The following is a 21,083-nucleotide window of genomic DNA, read 5'->3' on the forward strand; positions in this document are numbered from 1 at the left end:
GGAAAGCGAGTTCGCGGCGCGGTCTGGGCTTGGATGGCCGGGGTGGGAGTGACCGGTGCTCCGGGCTAGTGAGCAGCTTCCCTGGCGTTCCAGTCCTGCGGATGGGTACTGGTTATCCACTCCGGGCGCTGGATGGAGGAGGCCGGCCGTTCTGCCCTCCTCGTATGGCACACATTTGCCATACTAATTCACTTGTCTCTGCTTTCTCTTCTTTCCCCCCTTTAAATGTGTGTTTCTCCAGCCGACTCTTTTTCTTTCGCGTATGTACCTACCACCTCTCCGGTGGCCAGCATTCCACTACTGGAACCTCGAACCCTGGGGTCCAGCCTTGTGGTCGCGGCTTTGGCCAGCTGGCAGTTGTGGCTCTCGATGTTTCAAGTGGAGCCACCATGGGGCCTGGCTTGCTGGGTTAATTTAAAAGCACTGTATATGCTGGAAGGTCACTTTTGGCGTTCTCCTTTGTGAGAAAGATTGTGGTTTGATGGGCTGTCAGTGAATGGAGGGCATCATCCCCAGCCTGTGTTTTCTCCCAGCCATTGTGGAATAATTTATGTAGTTGATTCATGCATATTATTTCACGTTGGTATACATTTTGTTTGTTAGGTCCCATTTATCCTCTGCTCATCTCTCCTAGTGGTTAATATCTGCATCTTTTTTGGGGGGTGGGTGGGCATGAGAAGAAATGGAAAAGAGGTTCTTTTAAAACTGCAAGAAGACCCGGGTATGTATTGAGCTATGCATTAAGTAGAATGCCCACTATATTTTGCAACTCTTTAAATCTGTCATTTTAATACTTGTGCACAAAATGTGTATTCAGCCCGTTTCTGATTATTTGTCTATTAAGTATCATTAGTAGTAAAGCTTAGGTGGCAAATAATGGATTTATGGTCTTCAAGGAGAGTGGAGCAAAAGGTACATATTAAGCGTTTTAAGTATTTTGTACTTCAAGTTGTAATAAGGCTTGCATAAATATATGGTTTATTCTAGGTGAAAGTTACACAAGAGCTGAAAAACATTCAAGTTGAGCAGATGACAAGACTTCAAGCCAAACATCAAGCAGAATGTGATTTGCTTGAAGATATGAGGTAAGGTTATAGTAAATAGTTTGAGAACTTATTGCTGTTTCCAAGGACCTTTGAGTTGCCAAGCTCTTGGATCTGATGATGGAATTTCCTTTTGGGTTTCCTGCTTTAAGACTGTTAGAACTTTTACTTAGCTGGAAATGTAACTGCAATTACCACAGAATAAACTTCCTTCAGTGGAGGAACCTTTAATAGACAGATACTATTAAGAAACAAGGGCCTTCAAAGTTTCAGTCAGATTATGATCAATGAAATAAAAATCCTTACATTTTTTTCACTGAATTGTAACAGCTGTTTATTGACATTAGCACTTTAACACAGGTTTGTTTTTTTTTTTAAGCTGACACCTGTAGTTAATATCTAGGGTGAGTCAGTCAACCTCAGATGATAGTATGTTAGTGCTGTTTGTTACTTCATGACATAACTTTGTCTTTGAATGTTAAATTCAACACAAACTGTGTTTATCATATTTTGTTGTTGCTTATATTCATAATCAAGATAACTTCGAATTTGATAAGACATCTTCTAACATTGAAAGTGAGTATCAGCAATGGTACATACTTGTACTGAGCCAGGTCGATTACAGGTTCAAGGCTAGCCTGGGCTATAGTATTAAGAGCCTATCTCAAAAATAGAACAAAAGACAAAATGAACAAAAAGAAATGAGAATATTGTGAAAATGAAAGGGAAGCATGACTTAATTTATTTTATTTATTTTATTTTTTTTTTTTTGCCAGTCGTGGGCCTTGGACTCAGGGCCTGAGCACTGTCCCTGACTTCTTCCCGCTCAAGGCTAGCACTCTGCCACTTGAGCCACAGCGCCGCTTCTGGCCGTTTTTTCTGTATATGTGGTGCTGGGGAATCGAACCTAGGGCCTCGTGTATCCGAGGCAGGCACTCTTGCCGCTAGGCTATATCCCCAGCCCCCATGACTTAATTTATTGAAAGAAATGTTACTTTTTAACAATCTTACTGTATAAGCTGACAGTTCAACATGGATTTTTATAAAAAGAAAAGATGATTTGCATGTTGAAACAGAGTGGCTGCAATTCATATTTCCTTTGAGTACTACAGTGGCTCAAGTAGTAGCGCGTGGGCCTTGAGTGAAAATTCAAGTGATTGAAAGGTACTCTTATTTTAATTCTGAGCTCTTTTCTTTCCCCCTTTGTTCTTTTTTTTCTTCTTGTGGCTATAAGGGGGGAAAAAAGGTTCTTTTAAGTGGTGCTGGTCGTTGAGCCCCAGGACTTGTGTACAGTAAGCATGTACTCTACCACCAGCTCTTCTCCCTAGTCCCAATGGGTTTTTAGATGAAAAAAAACTCCTGTGTAAGATACTTAAAACTTCATGTGGCTAAAAAATAAAAAAAACCTTAAACATCTGTTAAATAAGTCTACCAATATATTTTTGTAGAAATCTCTAGAGGAAAGAATCCATTTTCAGCAGCATTTTAAAAAAGCAAAATGAGGGCTGGGGATATGGCCTAGTGGCAAGAGAGCTTGCCTCGTATACATGAGGCCCTGGGTTCGATTCCCCAGCACCACATATATAGAAAACGGCCAGAAGTGGCGCTGTGGCTCAAGTGGCAGAGTGCTAGCCTTGAGCAAAAAGGAAGCCAGGGACAGTGCTCAGGCCCTGAGTCCAAGGCCCAGGACTGGCAAAATAAAAAAAGCAAAATGAGTGTGTGAGTGAAGATTCTGTGTGGAGTGTGGGTGGTCACTCGTCATTAAGTCTTGTTGACTATATGTGTCGTCTAAGACTCATTACATTCTTTTCTTCTGTTGTCTGTACTTGATGCAAGAGTTTAAGGTCCAGACTATGGACTTTGGAGTCAGTGTCAGATTCGTGTCAACTATACCTGTCCAGACTGGACATTGGAATCAGTCTCGGATTTATGTCCAGGCTCTGCTACCTTCTAGATGTTCTGGGTTCTGAAAAAATAACTTACTCATTCTAAGATTCAGTTTTCTTATTTGTAAAATGGGACAGTAGTGGCCTTCATTCACAAGGATTGTGCAGTGAATGTTGGTGTGGTGTGTGTTAGGAAAGTTGATGTAGATTGTTGCTTCTGCTGCCGTTTGCTTTGTGTGTTTTTGATTAATCAATTCTGCTTGCATTGTTACAGTATTCTAGTTGTTATAACTATGTCCTCATATCTTCTATCCCCCATCTCACCTTTTAACTCTGTCTCCTACATTGCTGTCAGTTTTATTATATATGAGTTCTCTGTGACCTTCTGCATAAGGTCTGGCCACCTTGTCATGGCATATGTGACAGTAGCTTGCTTAATTACTACCTAGGCATGCCCATGCATCCTTCCTCTTCTGTCAACTCATGTGATTATCTGTGAACTGTACATTCATCCATTTGGTTTTGTTGTTCCCATTGCCTGTTGATGCTCTTCCTGCTCCTTTTTCACCAGACAATTCTGACTACCATTACTTCTGCAGGTTAATTGCCCTCTGTGATCGCAAAGGATTTCAACTTTCTTTTTATGAATTATTTGAACATAGAGGCTAAGCCTTAATCGTTTTTTTTGTAACTTTGTGCTTTTAGCTTGTGATGACAAAATTATCAAATGAATATAACTGTTATGTTTAAATGTACCTTTTTTTGTTCTTGGTTAAAAAAAAATCTTATAAGCTCTGTTTTGTAAGGGTCTATAGAGGTATCTGTTGACCCTGCTTTATACTGTGCAACTTGATGTAGACTATATTTCTATTTATATATAAACTGTAAATGCAGAGATTGGTGGTGCACCAGGGATCAACAGATTATATTTTAAAGGAGTCAGTGTGCTTTTCTATTTATTTGACTCCTATATAGTTGTGAGTAGGGTACTGTATTGCCAGCTGAAATGTGATTGAGGTGTCTCTGTCTCTGTCTTTGTGTGTTCAATTTAAGAGCTTTAATTGTTAGAGTATGCTATGGTGAAAGTAAGCTTTATTGTTTGATGCAGTTTTTGAAATGAGATGGCTGAGCCACATGTTACCAAAGATTGTTACATAATTCAGTTTTCTAGAAACAAGGATTCTTTTCCCCTTCTTGTTATACAGACCAAATGTGAAAGTTCTGAAATTTTTATATGATTTAACTTATTGTTCAAAGACTCTATTCATGGACATTATACACTTTATTGACTCTTTTGGGTCTTTCCATACTTTTTTTGTGTGTGTGCTGGTCCTGGGGCTTGATCTCAGGCATTGGATGCTGTTCCCGAGCTGCTTCTGCTCAAGGTTAGCCATATGGGCTGGTTTTGAACTGCAATCCTCAGATCTCAGCCGCTTGAGTAGTTAGGATTACAGGCATGAACCACTGGCACATGGCTTCCATGAATATTCTTAAGAATGTATTTCAAGCAATAGGGTTATTCTAAGGAAAATACTAATGTACATTTGAAATATCACTGCACAACTCCTTGGTACAATTAACAAACACTTAATAAAAAATGAATGACAGGGGCTGGGAATGTGGCTTAGTGGTAGAGTGCTTGCCTTGCATGCATGAAGCTCTGGGTTTGATTCCTTAGTACACATAAACAGAAAAAGCCAGAAGGGGCACTGTGGCTCAAGTGATAGAGTGGTAGCTTTGGGCAAAAGAAGCTCAGGTCAGTGCCTATGTCCTGAGTTCCAGCCCCAGGGCTGGCTCCCTCCCCTCCCCCCAAAAAAGAATGACAGGAAATGTAAGACATGCTGTTTTGGGGATGGGATATCAGCAGAATCAGGGAGTGCTAACAAAGAGGGTGACTGAAGATTAATATGGTTCAAGTAGTTTGTTTGCATGAGATATATATATATATATATATATACACAATGTATGCTAACATATAAACAAAAAAAGAACATTAAAAAAATGGGTGTCCTAGTGCATGCCTATAATCCCAGACTGAAGCAGTAGGATGGAGAATTTGAAGGCTGAATAGTGAAACCCCACCTCAAAAAATCCTCTCAAAGAACTAAAACAAGAACAATGAAAAAAAGTACATTTCATAGAAATGCTTCAGTTTCCCAAGGGGAACTAAGGAATACTTGTTTTGATCCTGCTCACAAACTCAATAAGCCCATAAATTATACTTAATATAAGCAATGCCAGTTCATCTTTAAGAAGTCTCCATTAGCTAGACATTTCTTTATACCGTTATACCATGGATAAGGGAATTTAAAATCATTAATTTTATCTATTCTATACAGGCTATATATAAACACACAATTTTGGTTGCTGTAGTAAAAGAAATACTTGAATTTGACATTCCAGTCAGCTGTAACATTAACTTCAAAATATCACAAGTCATTATCTACTTGGGGGCTGGGAATATGGCTTAGTGGCAAGAGTGCTTGCCTCGTATACATGAAGCCCTGGGTTCAATTCCTTAGTACCACATATATAGAAAAAGCCAGAAATGGTGTTGTGGCTCAAGTGGCAGAGTGCTAGCCTTGAGCAAAAAGAAGCCAGGGACAGTGCTCAGGCCCTGAGTTCAAGCCCCAGGACTGGCAGAAAACAACATCATCATCATCTACTTGTTTTCTCTATCTTATTTTTTTGGTACTGGAGATTGAGCCCAGTGTTTTGTGCCTGCTAAGCATGCACTCTACCATTGAGCTATACATCAGTCCTTCCCAATTTTAAATAGATTGCACTTGAGACTAGACTGGTAGTTGGCTTTAAAATTGATTCAGCATAAGCAAACAGGTGTTTATGGATACAGAAATAAAGACCAAGATCTGTCTTATGCAGCATTGCAGTTTACAGAATGATTTAAACTAACATACCTACCTTCATTCAAGCTGTAACAGCCCTGCTGAAAATCTGTATGACACCTTTGTTCATGAGCACATCTTTTAGGGCTCCATAGCATCTAGAACTGTATATATGTTTTAAAATTTAGTGACAGTTGCAAAGACTGTCTCCTCAAATTTTATTCAAAGCATTTGAAAAATAGTGAAGTGCTAGCCATACAGGCTTTTCTGCTTGTCTGTTTCCTGCATCTTTGAGAAGCATAAGCTTTTTATTGTGGCAAGCATAATAATAATAAATGTCATATGATTCTTGTTATTGAAGCCCAGCTTTTTATTTAAAGTTGGAAATTATGTGAGTTACAGTAATCAGAGTTTGTGAGTTATAGTAGCCAAATCAAGCAGTTGTTCAAACACAAATTTAATATTACCAATTTATCAACTATTGCTTTTTATAAACAGATATGCATAACATTCAAGCTACATAAGTCTAGATTTGTGAAAAATGAATTAAAGCATGGAATTTTTTTGCTTTATACTCTTAGAAAATATGACTGCTGGTTTTTTTTTAAAAAAAATTCTTGTTAGCCAGGCACTGGTGGCTCATTTCTGTAATCTCAGTTCAAAACTAGTCTGTGCAGACAAATCTAAGAGATGATCTCCAATTAACTAGAAAAACCTAGAGATATGGCTCAAGTGGTGGAGCCCTAGCATTAAGTAAAACAGTCAAATGACAGTGTAAGATACAGAGTTCAAATCCCAGTAATCAGGGGTGAGAGAGGGGAGGCCATTTAAAATATATCATGTAATGTGGTAAACACATTAGTAGATGTATCTTCATTATTATGTATATTCAAATATTGAATATATGTATGAAAATTCCTTTGGGGATAAGTAGTACAGATCTTTTCATTTTATCTGATTTTTTTTTTTAATTATTGAAAAAGGGTCTTGTTCAGTAGCTCAATCTGGCCTGGAACTCATTGTTTAATCTGTACTTGCCTTGAACTCTTGATTCTCCCTCCTGCCTCCACAGTACTGGGATTGCACAGGTGTGCCACCATGCCTAGCACCTGATTTTCAGAAATCTTGTAGGTTTAATAAGTTTCTTAATTTTTTTTTTGTCGGTTGTGGGGCTTGAACTCAGGACTTGTGTGCTATCCCTGAGCTTTTTGGTTCAAGGCTAGTGCTCTACCACTTTGATTCATAACAACACATCCAGTTTTCTGATGTTTAATTACAGGGGGATAAGAGTCTCTCAGACTTTCCTGCCTGGGCTGGCTTTGAACTGTGATCCTCAGATCTCAGCCTCTTGAGTTGCTGGGATTATAGGCACAAGCCACCCGCATCCAATGATAAATTTCTTTTTCAGAGTGTCACACTAGATAAGTAGATATGGGAGAAGCCCTGTTTTCAGCTGATGACTTTTCAGTGCATTGAAAGATAGATCTTGAAGCAGTCATCTTATTCCAATGTAATTATGAATATTGTTTTTCCTTCTAAAATGTGAGTTTAAATGTATAAGTTGTTTCTTTCCTTCCTTTCTCTTTCTTTTTTCCAATGCTGTAGGTTGAACACCTTCAGCCTGAAAATCTGAAATTATCTGCTAAAAAAGATTTGGATTTTGGAGCATTTTTGTCTATGTAAATATCCTAAAACAAAACAAAAAAAAACCTTCTGAAATCTGAAGTACTTAATAGTCCCATGCATTTTGGATATGGGAATTGAAATACTGAGTTGAAGTCAAAGCTGAATACTAATACTGAATACTAATTCAGTGTTCATAACTTCAGCTGTTTGAGAAGAGGGGAGGAGTTCTCACTTTTTCTACTTGTCTTAACAATTGAGATGACCTTTTAAAAAATTCATTGTGGCGGGGCTGGGGATATGGCCTAGTGGCGAGAGTGCTTGCCTCCTATACATGAAGCCCTGGGTTCATTCCCCAGCACCACATATATAGAAAACAGCCAGAAGTGGCGCTGTGGCTCAAGTGGCAGAGTGCTAGCCTTGAGCGGGAAGAAGCCAGGAACAGTGCTCAGGCCCTGAGTCCAAGCCCCAGGACTGGAAAAACAAAACAAAAATTCATTGTGGCTAGAGATGTCATTCAGCAGTAGAGTGCTGAAGCATGTGAAAGGCACTGAGTTTGATATCCTGCACTACAAAAAAAAAGTCATTAATGATCTCTGTATTTGGGCTTCCTATATGTACTCTGTTGAATGGAATCTGGGCCTTCTTTTATTTTTTTAATTTGAAACAAGGTCTCATTATATAGCCCAGGCTAGTCTCAAACACTATCCTTCTACCTCAGCCTCCTGAGTGCTGGGATTACAGGCGTGTACCACCATGCCCAGTGTGTTTTCCTTTTCTGAGACTTCTACTAATTTCCCTCCCTGGAACTTCACATTCTCACCCAGATTCTCAATTAGTGTCATGCTCAACTTGTTAGTATTAATTCACTCATTAAAAGAGGGTATATAACTTCTACTTAATATAAATAAGTTAGTAGTCATGTGTTTTTGACTTTGAAGTAAGTAAAAACAAAATACAACATGTTGCAGGTGCTGGTGGTATATGCCTATAATCCTAGCTAATCAGGAGGATGAGGATCAGAGTTCCAAGCCAGCCTGGGCAGAAAGTCCCTGAGAATCATATCCAATTAACCTCCAGAAAATGGGAAGTGATGCTATGCTTAAAGTGGTAGAGGGCCAGCCTTGAGTCGAAAAGTAAGGGACAGTGCTCAGGCCCCAAGTTCAAGTCCTATGACCAACAAGAACAAAAAAAGGGTAGTGTGATCCTGTAATCCTAGCTCCGGAATAGCACCCAGGCCCTGAGTTTAAGCCCCACAACCGAAAGACAAAAACAAAACAAAACACAACATATTATGACATAAACAGAAGAGCTTTATGCTGAATATGACAAGTTCCTCACTCTGTTTCTTTTCTGGAATTGTGAGTGGAGGATATTAGTTGTGATACAGCTGTTTTCTTTGCTTTCCTCCCCTTCATTTCTTTTAGGGATACATTTGGATGCTGACATGTTGGGAGTATGAGAAGGAAAGATAACTTATTTGTTATTAGAACATTCCATTCTTTGGGGAGATTTTATACTGATGCATTTCCTGTTGATGTTTGCTGCCAGCAGTAGACAAGCACAGTTTACTTTCTTTTTAGCTTATTTATTTTTTTCCTCTTTGCTCTCGGGCTGGGAATATGGCCTAGTGGCAAGAGTGCTTGCCTCCCATACATGAAGCCCTGGGTTCAGTTCCCAAGCACCACATATACAGAAAACAGCCAGAAGTGGCGCTGTGGCTCAAGTGGCAGAGTGCTAGCCTTGAACAAAAAGAAGCCAGAGACAGTGCTCAGGCCCTGAGTCCAGGGCTCAGGACTGCAAAAAAAAGACGTTCTCCTCTTGGCTCTCTAGGCCTCTTACCAATTATGTTTCTCAATACTAGAACCTATGCATTTTTTGTTAGTATTGTTTATTATTATGTTGTGAATCAGAAAGATTCTTTGCCGAGACTCAGAATATAAAGAACCTTCTTAGCAGATATCTTTAGGAGCTTATTATATAGTATGAAAAAGTTATAGACTTTTAGAATCTGGTAGATATTTTATGTTTGATTATTTTATAGATGAAGGTGGAAACTGAAGCATAGATAGATGAAGTAAATAATTTTGGCAAGGACTCTAAGCTGTTGTACTGTCTTTATCTGTGTCTCCCAAGCTGTGTGTTTGTATTGGGGGCCTGAAGTCAGGGCCTCTTGCTCTGCTTTTTCTATCATGGCAGGTGCTTTGTCACTTGAGACATACCAGCTTTGACATTTTGCTAGTTTACTGGAGATAAGAGTCTTAAGGATTTGTGTGCCTGGGCTTGCTCTGAACCTCTATCCACAGCCCTAGGACTTCCCAAGATTTTAACCAAGAAATTCATCATGGATCCTCTTTTAAAGTATTTTGTTATCAAAATATGCATTATTAGGGCTGGGAATTTGGCTTAGTAGTAGAGTGCTTACCTTGCATGCATGAAGCCCTGGGTTTGATTCCTCAGTACCACATACATAGAAAAAGCTGGAAGTGGCACTGTGGCTCAAGAGGTAGAGCACTAGCCTTGGGCAAAAGAAGCTCAAGGACAGTGCCAGGCTTTGAGTTCAAGCCCCAGGACTAGAAAAAAAAAAAAAAAGATTATCAGCTTCTTGCTGGTGGCTTTTGCCTGTAATCCTAGCTACTTGGTAGGCTGAGATAGGATCAAGGTTCAAGGCTACCCATGCAGAAGAGTTTGTGAGACCTCTATTAATCCACAGCTGGGTGTGGTGGTACATTCTTCTCATACTAAGCTATGTGGGAGGCTGAGATTGGGAGAACTGCAGTTCCAGGTCGGCCTGGGCAGAAAAATCTTCCAAGACTGTATTTCAGCCAACAAAAACTGGTTGTTGGTGGTGTACACTGCTCATCCCATCAATGACTGGAAGCCTGAAATAGGTGAATTGCAGTCCAGGTGTATGCCCAGGCAGGAAATGAAATGCTGTCTAAAAAATAACTTCTGCAAAAAAAGAGGGTGGGAAGCTGGGTGCCTGTGGCTCATGCCTGTAATCCTAGCTATTTAGGAGACTGAGATTTTAAGATCAAGGTTCAAAGCCAACTCGGGCAGGAAAGTCTGTGTCACTCTTTTCTCCAACTAACCACCAGAAAACTGGAAGTAGTGCTGTGGCTCAAAGTGGTAGAGCCATAGCCTTGAGCTCAAGAGCTCAGGGACAGTGCCCAGACCCAGAGTTCAAGCCCATGACTGACAAAAAAAAAAAAAAAAGAGGGGGAGGGGACTAGCATGTGTGAGGCCCTGTGTTCAAATCCCAGTACTGTCAAGGGGGAGAAAAAGAGTCAGAAGAGTGTAACTGAAAGTGACCAGTTTATGTACCAGTTTGTTTTATCTTTTTTTTTTTTTTTAAATCATGCATGAGAGTTTTAGATACAAAGAATCTTATTATAAGTTTAAAAGCATTTTGGGCAAGTATAAATAAAAATTGTGCGATAAGGTAATATATCACTTCAACTAGCAGTATGGTTTCTTAGTGGGACATAAAATTGTGTCATGAAAACTGTAAGTTGCATATCCAGTTAATGGACTCAGAATTTTTCCTTCATTCTCTAATCATTATTGCTTTCCAGTTAGTATTCTTCTAGATTAAAACTAAAGATTGAATCAGGTGCTGGTGGTTCAAACCTAACTACTTAGGAAGCTGAGATCTGAGAATCATCATTTAAGCCAGCCTGGGCAGAAAATTTCTTGAAACTGATCTCCAATAACTAGCAAAAAGCTGGTAATGTAGTTGTGGCTCAAGTGATAGAGAACTTGTGGCTCAAGTGATAGAAAAAGCTGAGAACATGAGGCCTGGAGTTAAGTCCTAGTACTGGTTCACACACATACATATTTACATACACAAGCACACACACAAATGACCTGAACAGTCATCTAAATCTTTTTTTTTTGGCCAGTCCTGGGCCTTGTACTCAGGACCTGACCACTCTCCCTGGCTTCCTTTTGCTCAAAGCTAGCACTCTACCACTTGAGCCACAGCGCCACTTCTGGCCATTTTCTATATATGTGGTGCTGAGGAATCAAACTCAGGGCCATATTCCCAGCCTGTCATCTAAATCTTGGGAGGGAGATTTGTTTGTTTTGTGGTACTAGAGATCGAACTCTGGGCCTCAAGTTTGCTACGCAGACATCTACCAGAAAGGGAATTTAAATGATTTTAAAACTGAAGCTGTAAGGAAAAAGATCAAATAAAACCATACTTAGTGTTTCTTTGGAGAGAGGCAAAAAATGATTAAAAAGTTGTAACCATTAATAAAAGATAACATGGAATTTCATCTGACTAAATGAATTTAAAATTTAAATATGTTCTTCTCGGGTTGGGAATATGGCCTAGTGGCAAGAGAGCTTGCCTCATAAATATGTTCTTCCTTATTATGGCCAGTTATAGAGGGAAAAGACTAAGAAGATATAAGCTAGGCAAAGGATGAAATGTAGTATGAGAAAGTCTTAATAAAATAGACTTCTTTTTGTCATGATCACTGCTTATTGAATTGAGTCAACGTCTTAATACTACCTCTTCCTATTGCTTATAAGCCATTGCTCTTAAGTCCTTATGTGACCTTAAAATTTAAATAGTTGTTTAGATTTTAAATGGGGTAGTTATTGTAGTCTACTGCAAGTAAAGTTATTTTTATGATTTGCAGACTTGACTGGAGAATACTCTCCCATCTCAATTGGTATTAAACTCAAGCTAGTAAAGTTAATTGGATGTAGTGGCACAAGCCCACTAATTCCAGCACTTGGGGCTATATAGCAAGATCCCATCTCAGAAACAAAAACAAATGTTGAATATTTTCTGTTTGGACTTTTCCTTGACCTGGTTTTTAGCCACACCTAGAAACTTATATATGAGAGATAGCGAAAGTGATCTGGTGTGATAGGGTGAGGTTATATACTGGCATTGCTATCCTAAGCATTGCTTAGGAGCTTATTACCAGGTTACAAATCCTACTGCTTAGTCTTTTATTAATGCATGAATTTGGATACAAGTAATTTAAACTTCACTGAACTTTATGTTTCTTATCTGTAAAGTGGTAATTGTAGTACCTTGTGGGGTTATTTTAATAATTAAACAAAGTAATGCATATAAAATATCTCTTGCATAGTGTGTAGAATGTAATAGATGTTCTACAAATGCATATGGACTATAATTTTGTTAAGTAATTGAGAACATTAATTCAGAAATTATGGTCTGTGATTTATCTTCCAAAGAGTTAACCTGAGGTTGAGATCTGTAATTGGCTGAAGATAGACACTTCCTGTGATGCAAAAGCATCTCTTTCCTCAAAGCCAATGGTCCAGGTGTCTATTTCATCTTTCTGTGATTGGTAATGATGCTCTTCATCATTGCTGATGGCTTTTGCGGCTTCAGTAATCACATTTTTTTATAAGATCATTTGAGGTGGAAGAAGAAGAAAGAAGGAAATTTTTTCCTGTATAGCTATTATCCTTCTTTCTTTCTATTAGGGAAGATAGTTTTGGTCAGTCTTTTTTTTTTTTAAATGGTAAAAATGGTCAGTCTTAATAGAGTTAACTTGATAGTTCTATTGGTCAACCTTGTTTCATATACAATGCATGCCTTATGTAAAGGAGACTGAGAATGTGATTATCTTCTTGGAAGTTGATCTTTTTTTTTTTTTTTTTTGCCAGTCCTTCGTCTTGGACTCAGGGCCTGAGTACCTCCCTGGCTTCTTTTTGCTCAAGGCTAGCACTCTGCCACTTGAACTACAGCGCCACTTCTGGCTGTTTTCTGTACATGTGGTACTGGGGGATTGAATCCAGGGCTTCATGTATACAAGGCAAGCATTTTTGCCACTAGGCATATCATATCCCCAGCCACTTGGAAGTTGATCTTTGCTAAGAAATGAAGTTATGGTGGTAGTAATGTGACCTTTGCTATGTAATTGTTTTGCCTGATTTGTCACAGGACTCCATTTCCAATTTACTCCTATTGGTTATCATAGTAGTATTAAAATATTTTAGGACCAAAAAAATATTTAACAACAAAACAATATAGATACCTCTGTGAGTTCCATGCTTTTCCCTATTAGTACCTCTTAAATTTTACACTAAAACAAAAACACTGCAGAGAAAAACATATAATACATCTGTAAAGTAGAACACTTCAGTGGGAAATTATTCCATAACCCTATTTCCAGAAATATAAGCTCTAATGTATAAAAGTATATTAAGATAAGTAGCCTGGCACCAGTGACTCATGCTTGTAGTGCTAGCTACGCAAGAAGCTGAGATCCTAAGATCTCAGTTCAAGCCACCCCATGCAAAAAAGTTGAGACTCTTATCTTTAAGTACCAAAAAAGCTGGAAATGGACCTGTGGCTCAAGTTCTAGAGCACTAGCCTTGAGCAAATAAAGCTCAGCTAGAGTGCGCAGGCTACTAATTCAAGCTCCAGGGCCACACCAAAAAAACCACAACAAAAATTAGATAAGTAGAGAAGTGTGGAGATGGGGCCCACTGGGAAACTGTTTGGTACATGGAAATGTTGTCTTACTATAGTGGTTATTTTCACAAGCATTTACGCTATTATTAAAATATGAAGGACAGTGAGTTCAAATATGAAGGACATTGTTAAAATTTCAAATGTCCCAAGCTGATTATGAATTAGGGGCTCCATATAAGCAATTTGTATCCCCTTCTTCCAACTCCTTTTGAATTCAGTATCTTACATTAGGAGGTGTTTTTTTGTTTTGTTTTGTATTTGCCATAGGTAGAGTGGCCAATAGGCCAGTGGCCTCTTAGGATATCCTTTAAAGGAATGGTTAGAGTTAGAGATCTTGGTACTTTTGGGCATTTGATAATTTGGAGAAGTGGTGGTTGAAAGTCCCTGCAGGCAATTTTATTTTGAAAGCACTAGTGAAATGGCTGAATTGAAAGCAGGAAAGGACAAATGAGGGCTACAACTGTCCCGGGCTGAGTCATTTGCCCTTACTAATTAAGGCAAGCTAGTCTTGAAGTATGAAGTGTGAAGCCTATTATTTGAGGGGGCCTGTAATGACAAATTGTTATTTTTCTTTGTAAATATGTGAAATAGATGTTAAGTTCCATAGAAGCCATTCTGTGCTGTTAGTGTCAGTCTTTAGGAGTTTGTTTTATAAGTTGGTTTTATGATGTTTACAGTGACTAATTTAGGAACTAATTGTAGAAATTTGTATATCTTCCCTTTGTTCTGTTGCTGCAGACTTTGTTATGTGTTGGTCAGGACTAGCTTGTAGACTCATAACTGGTATTTCTATTTTATTATAACCTCACAGCATTCTTTGGCTTGCTTTATTTTAACCCTCTATTTGATCTCCTTCTTGGCATTCATGTAGGAATCTCTTGGCTTCCGGATGTTTTCTGATTTGTCCACTTTGAAATAATATCAATTAAAAAGAAAATGTTGTATTTGGTGTTATGCAAAGTGTTAAAGTGTCCATAGGCCCAAGGAAATTATTGGAGTATACATGTCTGTGTTGTATTTTATTCATATTTGTTTTCCTGCCATTGGTGGCCAGAGGAAAGTGGCTAGAGTAGACTTTCTTTTTTTTTTTTTGGCCAGTCCTGGGGCTTGAACTCAGGGCCTGAGCACTGTCCTTAGCTTCTTTTTGCTCAAGGCTAGCACTCTGCCACTTGAGCCACAGTGCCCCTTCTGGCCATTTTCTGTATATGTGGTGCTGGGGAATTGAACCCAGGACCTCATGTATATGAGGCAAGCACTCTTGCCACTAGGCCATATCCCCAGCCCCTAGAGTAGACTTTCATTGTATCTTTTTGTATGTTTTGAATTTTTTTTTTTGCTAGTCCTGGGGCGTGGACTCAGGGCCTGAGCACTGTCCCTGGCTTCTTTTTGCTCAAGGCTAGCACTCTACCACTTGAGCCATGGCACCACTCCCGGCTTTTTCTGTTTATGTAGTGCTGAGGAATCGAGCCCAGTGTTTCATGTATGGGAGGCAAGCACTCTACCAATAAGCTACATTCTCAGCCCTGTTTTGAATTTTTAACTATGTGAATATTACCAATTAAATGATTTAGTAATATTGATTGTTTTATTACATATTTGCTTAGCATGTTATTTTTTGCCATCAATTTTGCTTTTACTTAGCTTTTAGTGAAGTTATTTTCATTACTAATAGACTTTAAAGTTTCTTTTTTTTTTTTTTTTGCCAGTCCTGGGGCTTGAACTCAGGGCCCAAGCTTTGTCCCTGGCTTCTTTTTGCTCAAGGCTAGCACTCTGCCACTTGAGCCACAGTGCCACTTCTGGCTGTTTTCTATATATGTGGTGCTGGGGAATTGAACCCAGGGCTTCATATATAGCAGGCTGCTTGAGCACTCTTGCCACTAGGCCATATCCCCAGCCTCTAAAGTTTATTTCTATATGTATAAGTATTAAGAATACTTTAATTGCAAACTTTAAAAAAATGATTGGTTTCCAGCTGGCTGTTGCTCAGAGTTTGGGGGAAAAAAATCTCTATGCATTATGCTTCATTTTCTCCTTTATCTTTAGATAAACAAATGTGTAGTTAGATTCCTGTCCAGCCTCAAGAGTTTTAAAAATTCATTGGGCTGGGAATGTGGCTTAGTGGTAGAGTGTCTAGCATGCACGAAGCCCTGGATTCAATTCCTTAGCACCATTTATATAGAAAAGGCCAGAAGTGGCACTGTGGTTCAAGAGGTAGAGTGCTAGCGTTGAACAAAAAGAAGCCAGGGACAGTGCTCAGGCCTTGAGTTCAGGCCCCATGACTGGCCAAAAAAATAAAAAATAAAAAAAAATTATGCTGAGGATCCAACCCAGGGCCTCATATATGTTTGGCAAGTGCTCTCCCATTGGGCTGTGTCCCAGAATTGAAGGGTCAGATTTATATATCGTTAATTTTCTGTTTATTCTTTTTTTTTTTTTTTTGGTGCTGGCCCTGGGGCTTGAACTCAAGGCCTGAATGCCATTCCTGAGCTTCTTTTGTTCAAGGTTAGCACTCTACCACTTGAGCCACAAGTCCACTCCTGTCTTTTTGGTGGCTGATGGGAGTTAAGAGTCTCATATAGTCTACCCAGGCTGGCTTTGAACTGTGATCTTCAGATCTCAGCCTCCTGAGTAGCTAGGATTACAGATGTGAGCCACAGGTGCTGGGCTGGCTGTTTAGTCTTGTGGCCTAATTGTTTTCATGACTGTGTATGTATCTCTACAGTTCTGTTGTTCTAGACTTGAAAACAACATGTACAGATCCAGTATATGTTATCTGAAATTCTTCGGACCAGAAGGGTTTTGGATTTTTTTTTTTTTTTCAGATTTTGGACTATTTGTCAAATGAGTGTGTGTTTGTGAGAAGCGGGGGGAGGCAGAGAGAGAGATTGAACTCAGGGTCTTGCCCTTGTCACTTGCCAGGAATCTGCTCTACCAATTGGGTAACACTTCACAGAGTTTGGGAATATTTGCTTATGCATGATGAGATATCTTGGGAATGTGATCTGAGTCTAAGCAAGAAATTAATTCATATTTCATATATGTAGCCTGAAGGTAATTTTACACAATATTTTTAGTGCCTCTGAGGTTTGATGACAGATCACATGAAGTCAGATGTAGAATTTCCTATGTGTGGTGTTGTGTCCATACTCAAAAGTTTTGGATCCTGAAGTATTTGGTATTTTAGATGTTTTGTTTAGAGCTGCTCAGTATTATCATTAGTCTGGTATTAAAACAGTATTATCACAGTATGAATCTAATATGGTCATAATATCAGAATAATGATAATACCCATTATATAGTAGGAAAAATATTTTCATTGCTTAATTATAATTTTGGGTTTTACAAGTTTGGATTTTATGTGTTTTACTGTTTTATTATGTTTTTTGACAGTTGTTCTTTCCTTAGACTACTTTTCAATTTGAATGTTTTCTTACTGTTCTTTAAAAGAGGTACTTTTTAGGGAGAGGAGTCCCACTAGAGCCATACCCCTGTCCTTTTGCTATATAATCACCAAGTCAGTTCTAGAAGTATGAAATGATGTTTGGGCAAATTACCTTATCAGATAAAAGCAAAACGTTTTACTGACAGGGGATTATACTGTTTTTACATGACAGGCTCTCTGAGCCCTTTGCTAAACTGCTTCTAAATAAATGTTTTCTGTTTGAATCTATGAAACAATATTGTGTAAATTATAATTTCATAACTGGATTCTCTTACTGCCTTGCTTTAGATGAGTAACATTTGTACTTTTTTTTCTTTTTTTGAGAAACAGAGTAAAGAGATAATTCCTTGTGTGTTATTTAGTGGACCAGGTCTAACATGTATGTATTGTTTCTCACTAAAGCAAGTTTGAGGCCAAGTGAGCAGAGCTGGAATTACACTGATAGCCACTACTAACTATAATACAGCCTGCATTTTACATGAGTTCTGTGCCCATTGGGCAAGTGTGACTGTCAGGTCCTTGAGAGGTGTTTAAAGGGTCTAATAACACAAACATTTCTTTGTATTTTTTGTCTTAGCATTTGCAGTAGTGTTATTTACTAGGACTATAGGCATCTTGTTTCAAGACCTTGCAAAAGTAAAGGATACAGAAGTGCTTTTAAAAAATTTAAAGACTGTTACAAGCCTTCTCTGGAGGAAGATTTGTTTCTTGGCAAGGCTGTTAGAATAGCGTGTCCAGTTAATGTAACTTGTTATAATTAAATTTAATAAATATCTAAAATTTTTATAAACATAAAGTGATAGAATGCTGGTGTTAGTTCTTTTTCTTTTTAAATTTTTAGAAAATTTTTTCTTGAAGACTATATTTTTCTTCATTTGGTGAGAATAGTACTACACATACTTCATATGTTGGTTTTATATAGATATATTTCAGTTTAATTTGAGTTTCTATGTGCCAGTATACAGCTTAATCTTTGGAGTTAGAAAGGTGTGTGTGTATGTATGTGTGTACGTACACACATATATATGTAATATAATTAGTATTGAGAGATACATGCTTTGAGTGTGGAAAAGATTGGGCTTGGTCAAGAATAGAATTCAGGTAATGATTTCTGCAAGTGATAAAACCTAAACTAAGTCTAAACTAAGCGTAATCAAATCATACAAAAATAGAAGCAAGTTTTCAGAAATGATAAACTTTCATTTTTTAAAAATTTCAGTGTCTTTCAGGTTTTGAATTAATGACACTTAAAAAAGGGATAGTACTTGTTATTTTGGTATTTACCACTTTTGTTGTGTTTTATTTTTTCCTGATCTTGGGATATAATTTACATACATAAAATTTCATCCATTTTAGATGTGTATAGTTTGATATGTTTTAGTAGTTGTATGTCCTGTAATTGAGTAATCACTACCACACTGGATTTAATGGATATTTCATCTTCCTAAAGTGTCTTTGATGCTCTAGTTGTGGGTAACTATTATTCTACTTTGTTATTTATGACTCGGGCTTCTTTTTTCTTCCAATATTAGAGTTTCTTTCATTTCTTGTTTGCTGGCACTGAGGTTTTGAACCCAAGGCTACATACTTGTTTAGCTGGTGCTCTACTATTTGAGCCATGTCTCCAGCCTGGGTTGGTTTTGAACCAAGATACTTATATCTTGGCTTCCTGAGTAGCTAGGAGTATAGTCTTGAGTCACCAGTGTTCAGCTAAAAGATATTTTTGTAATTGCTCATTGCTGGGTATGGAAGGGCTATTAAAAATATTAGTCTACAGTGGTACTCACCAGTTCATTTTGAAAATGAACTATACAACTTGTGGGTGAAGAAGGGAGGGGAAACCTGGGAGAGAGCAAGGGAAGGGGTAACATTGTCCAAAAAGAAATGTCCTCATTATCTAACTCATGTAACTGTAATCCTTCTGTACATCACTTTTATAATAACAAAAATGCAGTACAAATACAATTTTAAAATGAAGAAAGTTCATATTCTCAACAAAAATATTAGCTCATATCCTGTGATCTTGTCAAATTCATTTAGTAGTTTTAGTAATTTTTAAAATAGATTCAACATTTTTCCTCTGTATGAGCATGCCATCTGAAAATGTAGTTTACTTTTTTCCTTCTATGTTTCATTACTTTTTCTTCTTTTGGCACTGTCTAGGTTCTCTAATACAACAGTGAATGGAAGTGGTGAGAGTGGACATCTTTGCTTTTTCCTACTAGCTTTCTATTTGGCCCTAAGTAAGGACATTGAGCTTTCCACCATTGCATTTGTAGCTGTATTTTTTCATAGATATTTATAATCAGGTTGAGAAAGTTACCTTTTCCTAGCATCCTAAGAACTTTGTTTTTTGAATGGAATCTTGGTATGTTATCTAAGCTGGCTATAAATTGCTTCAAATTGATCTTCCTGTCTCAGTCTTTTGAGTGCTTATACTATTAAGGTTATAGACATGTGCTACTAAACTTAGCTAAGGTTGATTTTTTATTTTATTTTTTTATTTTTGGCCAGTCCTGGGCCTTGGAGTCAGGGCCTGAGCACCATCCCTGGCTTCTTCCTGCTCAAGGCTAGCACTCTGCCACCTGAGCCACAGTGCCCCTTCTGGCCGTTTTCCATATATGTGGTGCTGGGGAATCGAACCGAGAGCTTCATGTGTAGGAGGCAAGCACTCTTGCCACTAGGCCATATTCCCAGCCCAAGGTTGATTATTTTTATGGCGGAACATTATATACCACTTTTTGTTCCCTGATCTGTTGATGGTTTGGTTATTTCTACTTTTTTGGCTGCTATGAGTAGTGGTAGTATAAACATTTGTGTATAAATTTTTGCTCTAAACACTTGCTGCTAGATCTGTTGACTCTCTACCTAGATAGGGAATTATTGTATCATATCATATATTACTATACCATATCCTCTTCTTCCTATTTCTCTTCTTTCCTTCTCCCTCTTCTTCCTTGTCTTATTACTATTCTTATTATATGCAATGCTAATGATCAGGCCAAGGATCTTGAACACATTAGGCAAACATTTTACCTTTGAGCTATATCCCAAAGCCTAATTATTTTTTAAAATTGCTATTCTAGTGAGTGTTAAATGACATCTTATTGTGTTCCCTATTGACTAATATGTTAAATATCTGTTCATGCATCCATTGACCATTTATATATCTTCTCTGAGATCAAACCCAGGGCCTTGCACATGCTAAACAAATGTGCTGTCCTGTTAAGCTATAACCCCCAGCACTCTTTGCCAATTTCTAAATTGGCTCGTCTTGTCATTTCTTTTTTTCTCCTTTTTTGCCAGTCCTGGAGCTTGAACTCAGCACCTGGGCACTATTCCTGGCTTATTTTTGTTCAAGGCTACCATGTGAGGTACAGCGCCACTTCTGGCTTTTTCTAGGTATGTGATGTTAAGGAATCAAACCCAGGGCTTCATGTATGGGAGACAGGCACTCCACCACTAGGCCATATTCTCAGCCCTTCTTTTCTTTTTTTTATTGAGATACAGTTCTTTAAAATTTTTAGGTAATAGATCCTTATCAGATAAAGTATTTGCAAATATCTGTCCCATTCTCTTATAGTTATGAATATGATCATTCTTGGTACTATTTTTTTATATATAAGAATTTAAAATGTAGACTAATTCCAATTAAGCTGTTTTTCTTTGTTAATATGCTTTTGGTGTCCCATTTAAGAGTCAGTTGGCAAACTCAAGGTCAAAAGATTTATACCTATGCTTTTTCTTTAAGAGTTGGAATGAAACAGATTTCCAGTT

General features: G+C 38.1%; 1 protein-coding gene across 3 annotated transcripts in view; it reads left to right on the forward strand.

Moving 5' to 3' along the window:
- Positions 1-21,083, forward strand: part of Fchsd2 (FCH and double SH3 domains 2) — a 189,601-nt gene that overhangs the window by 1,151 nt on the left and 167,367 nt on the right. For 2 of the 3 annotated variants that reach the window (XM_048359599.1, XM_048359598.1), the window contains exon 2: positions 988-1,085. In XM_048359599.1, the coding sequence (XP_048215556.1) occupies positions 988-1,085 (98 nt within the window). Of the gene's footprint in view, positions 1-612; positions 913-987; positions 1,086-21,083 lie in introns of those variants that run through there. The other variant, XM_048359597.1, reaches the window with a different exon arrangement.

Source organism: Perognathus longimembris, chromosome 13 (assembly GCF_023159225.1).
Source record: "Perognathus longimembris pacificus isolate PPM17 chromosome 13, ASM2315922v1, whole genome shotgun sequence".
NCBI lineage: Eukaryota > Metazoa > Chordata > Mammalia > Rodentia > Heteromyidae > Perognathus > Perognathus longimembris.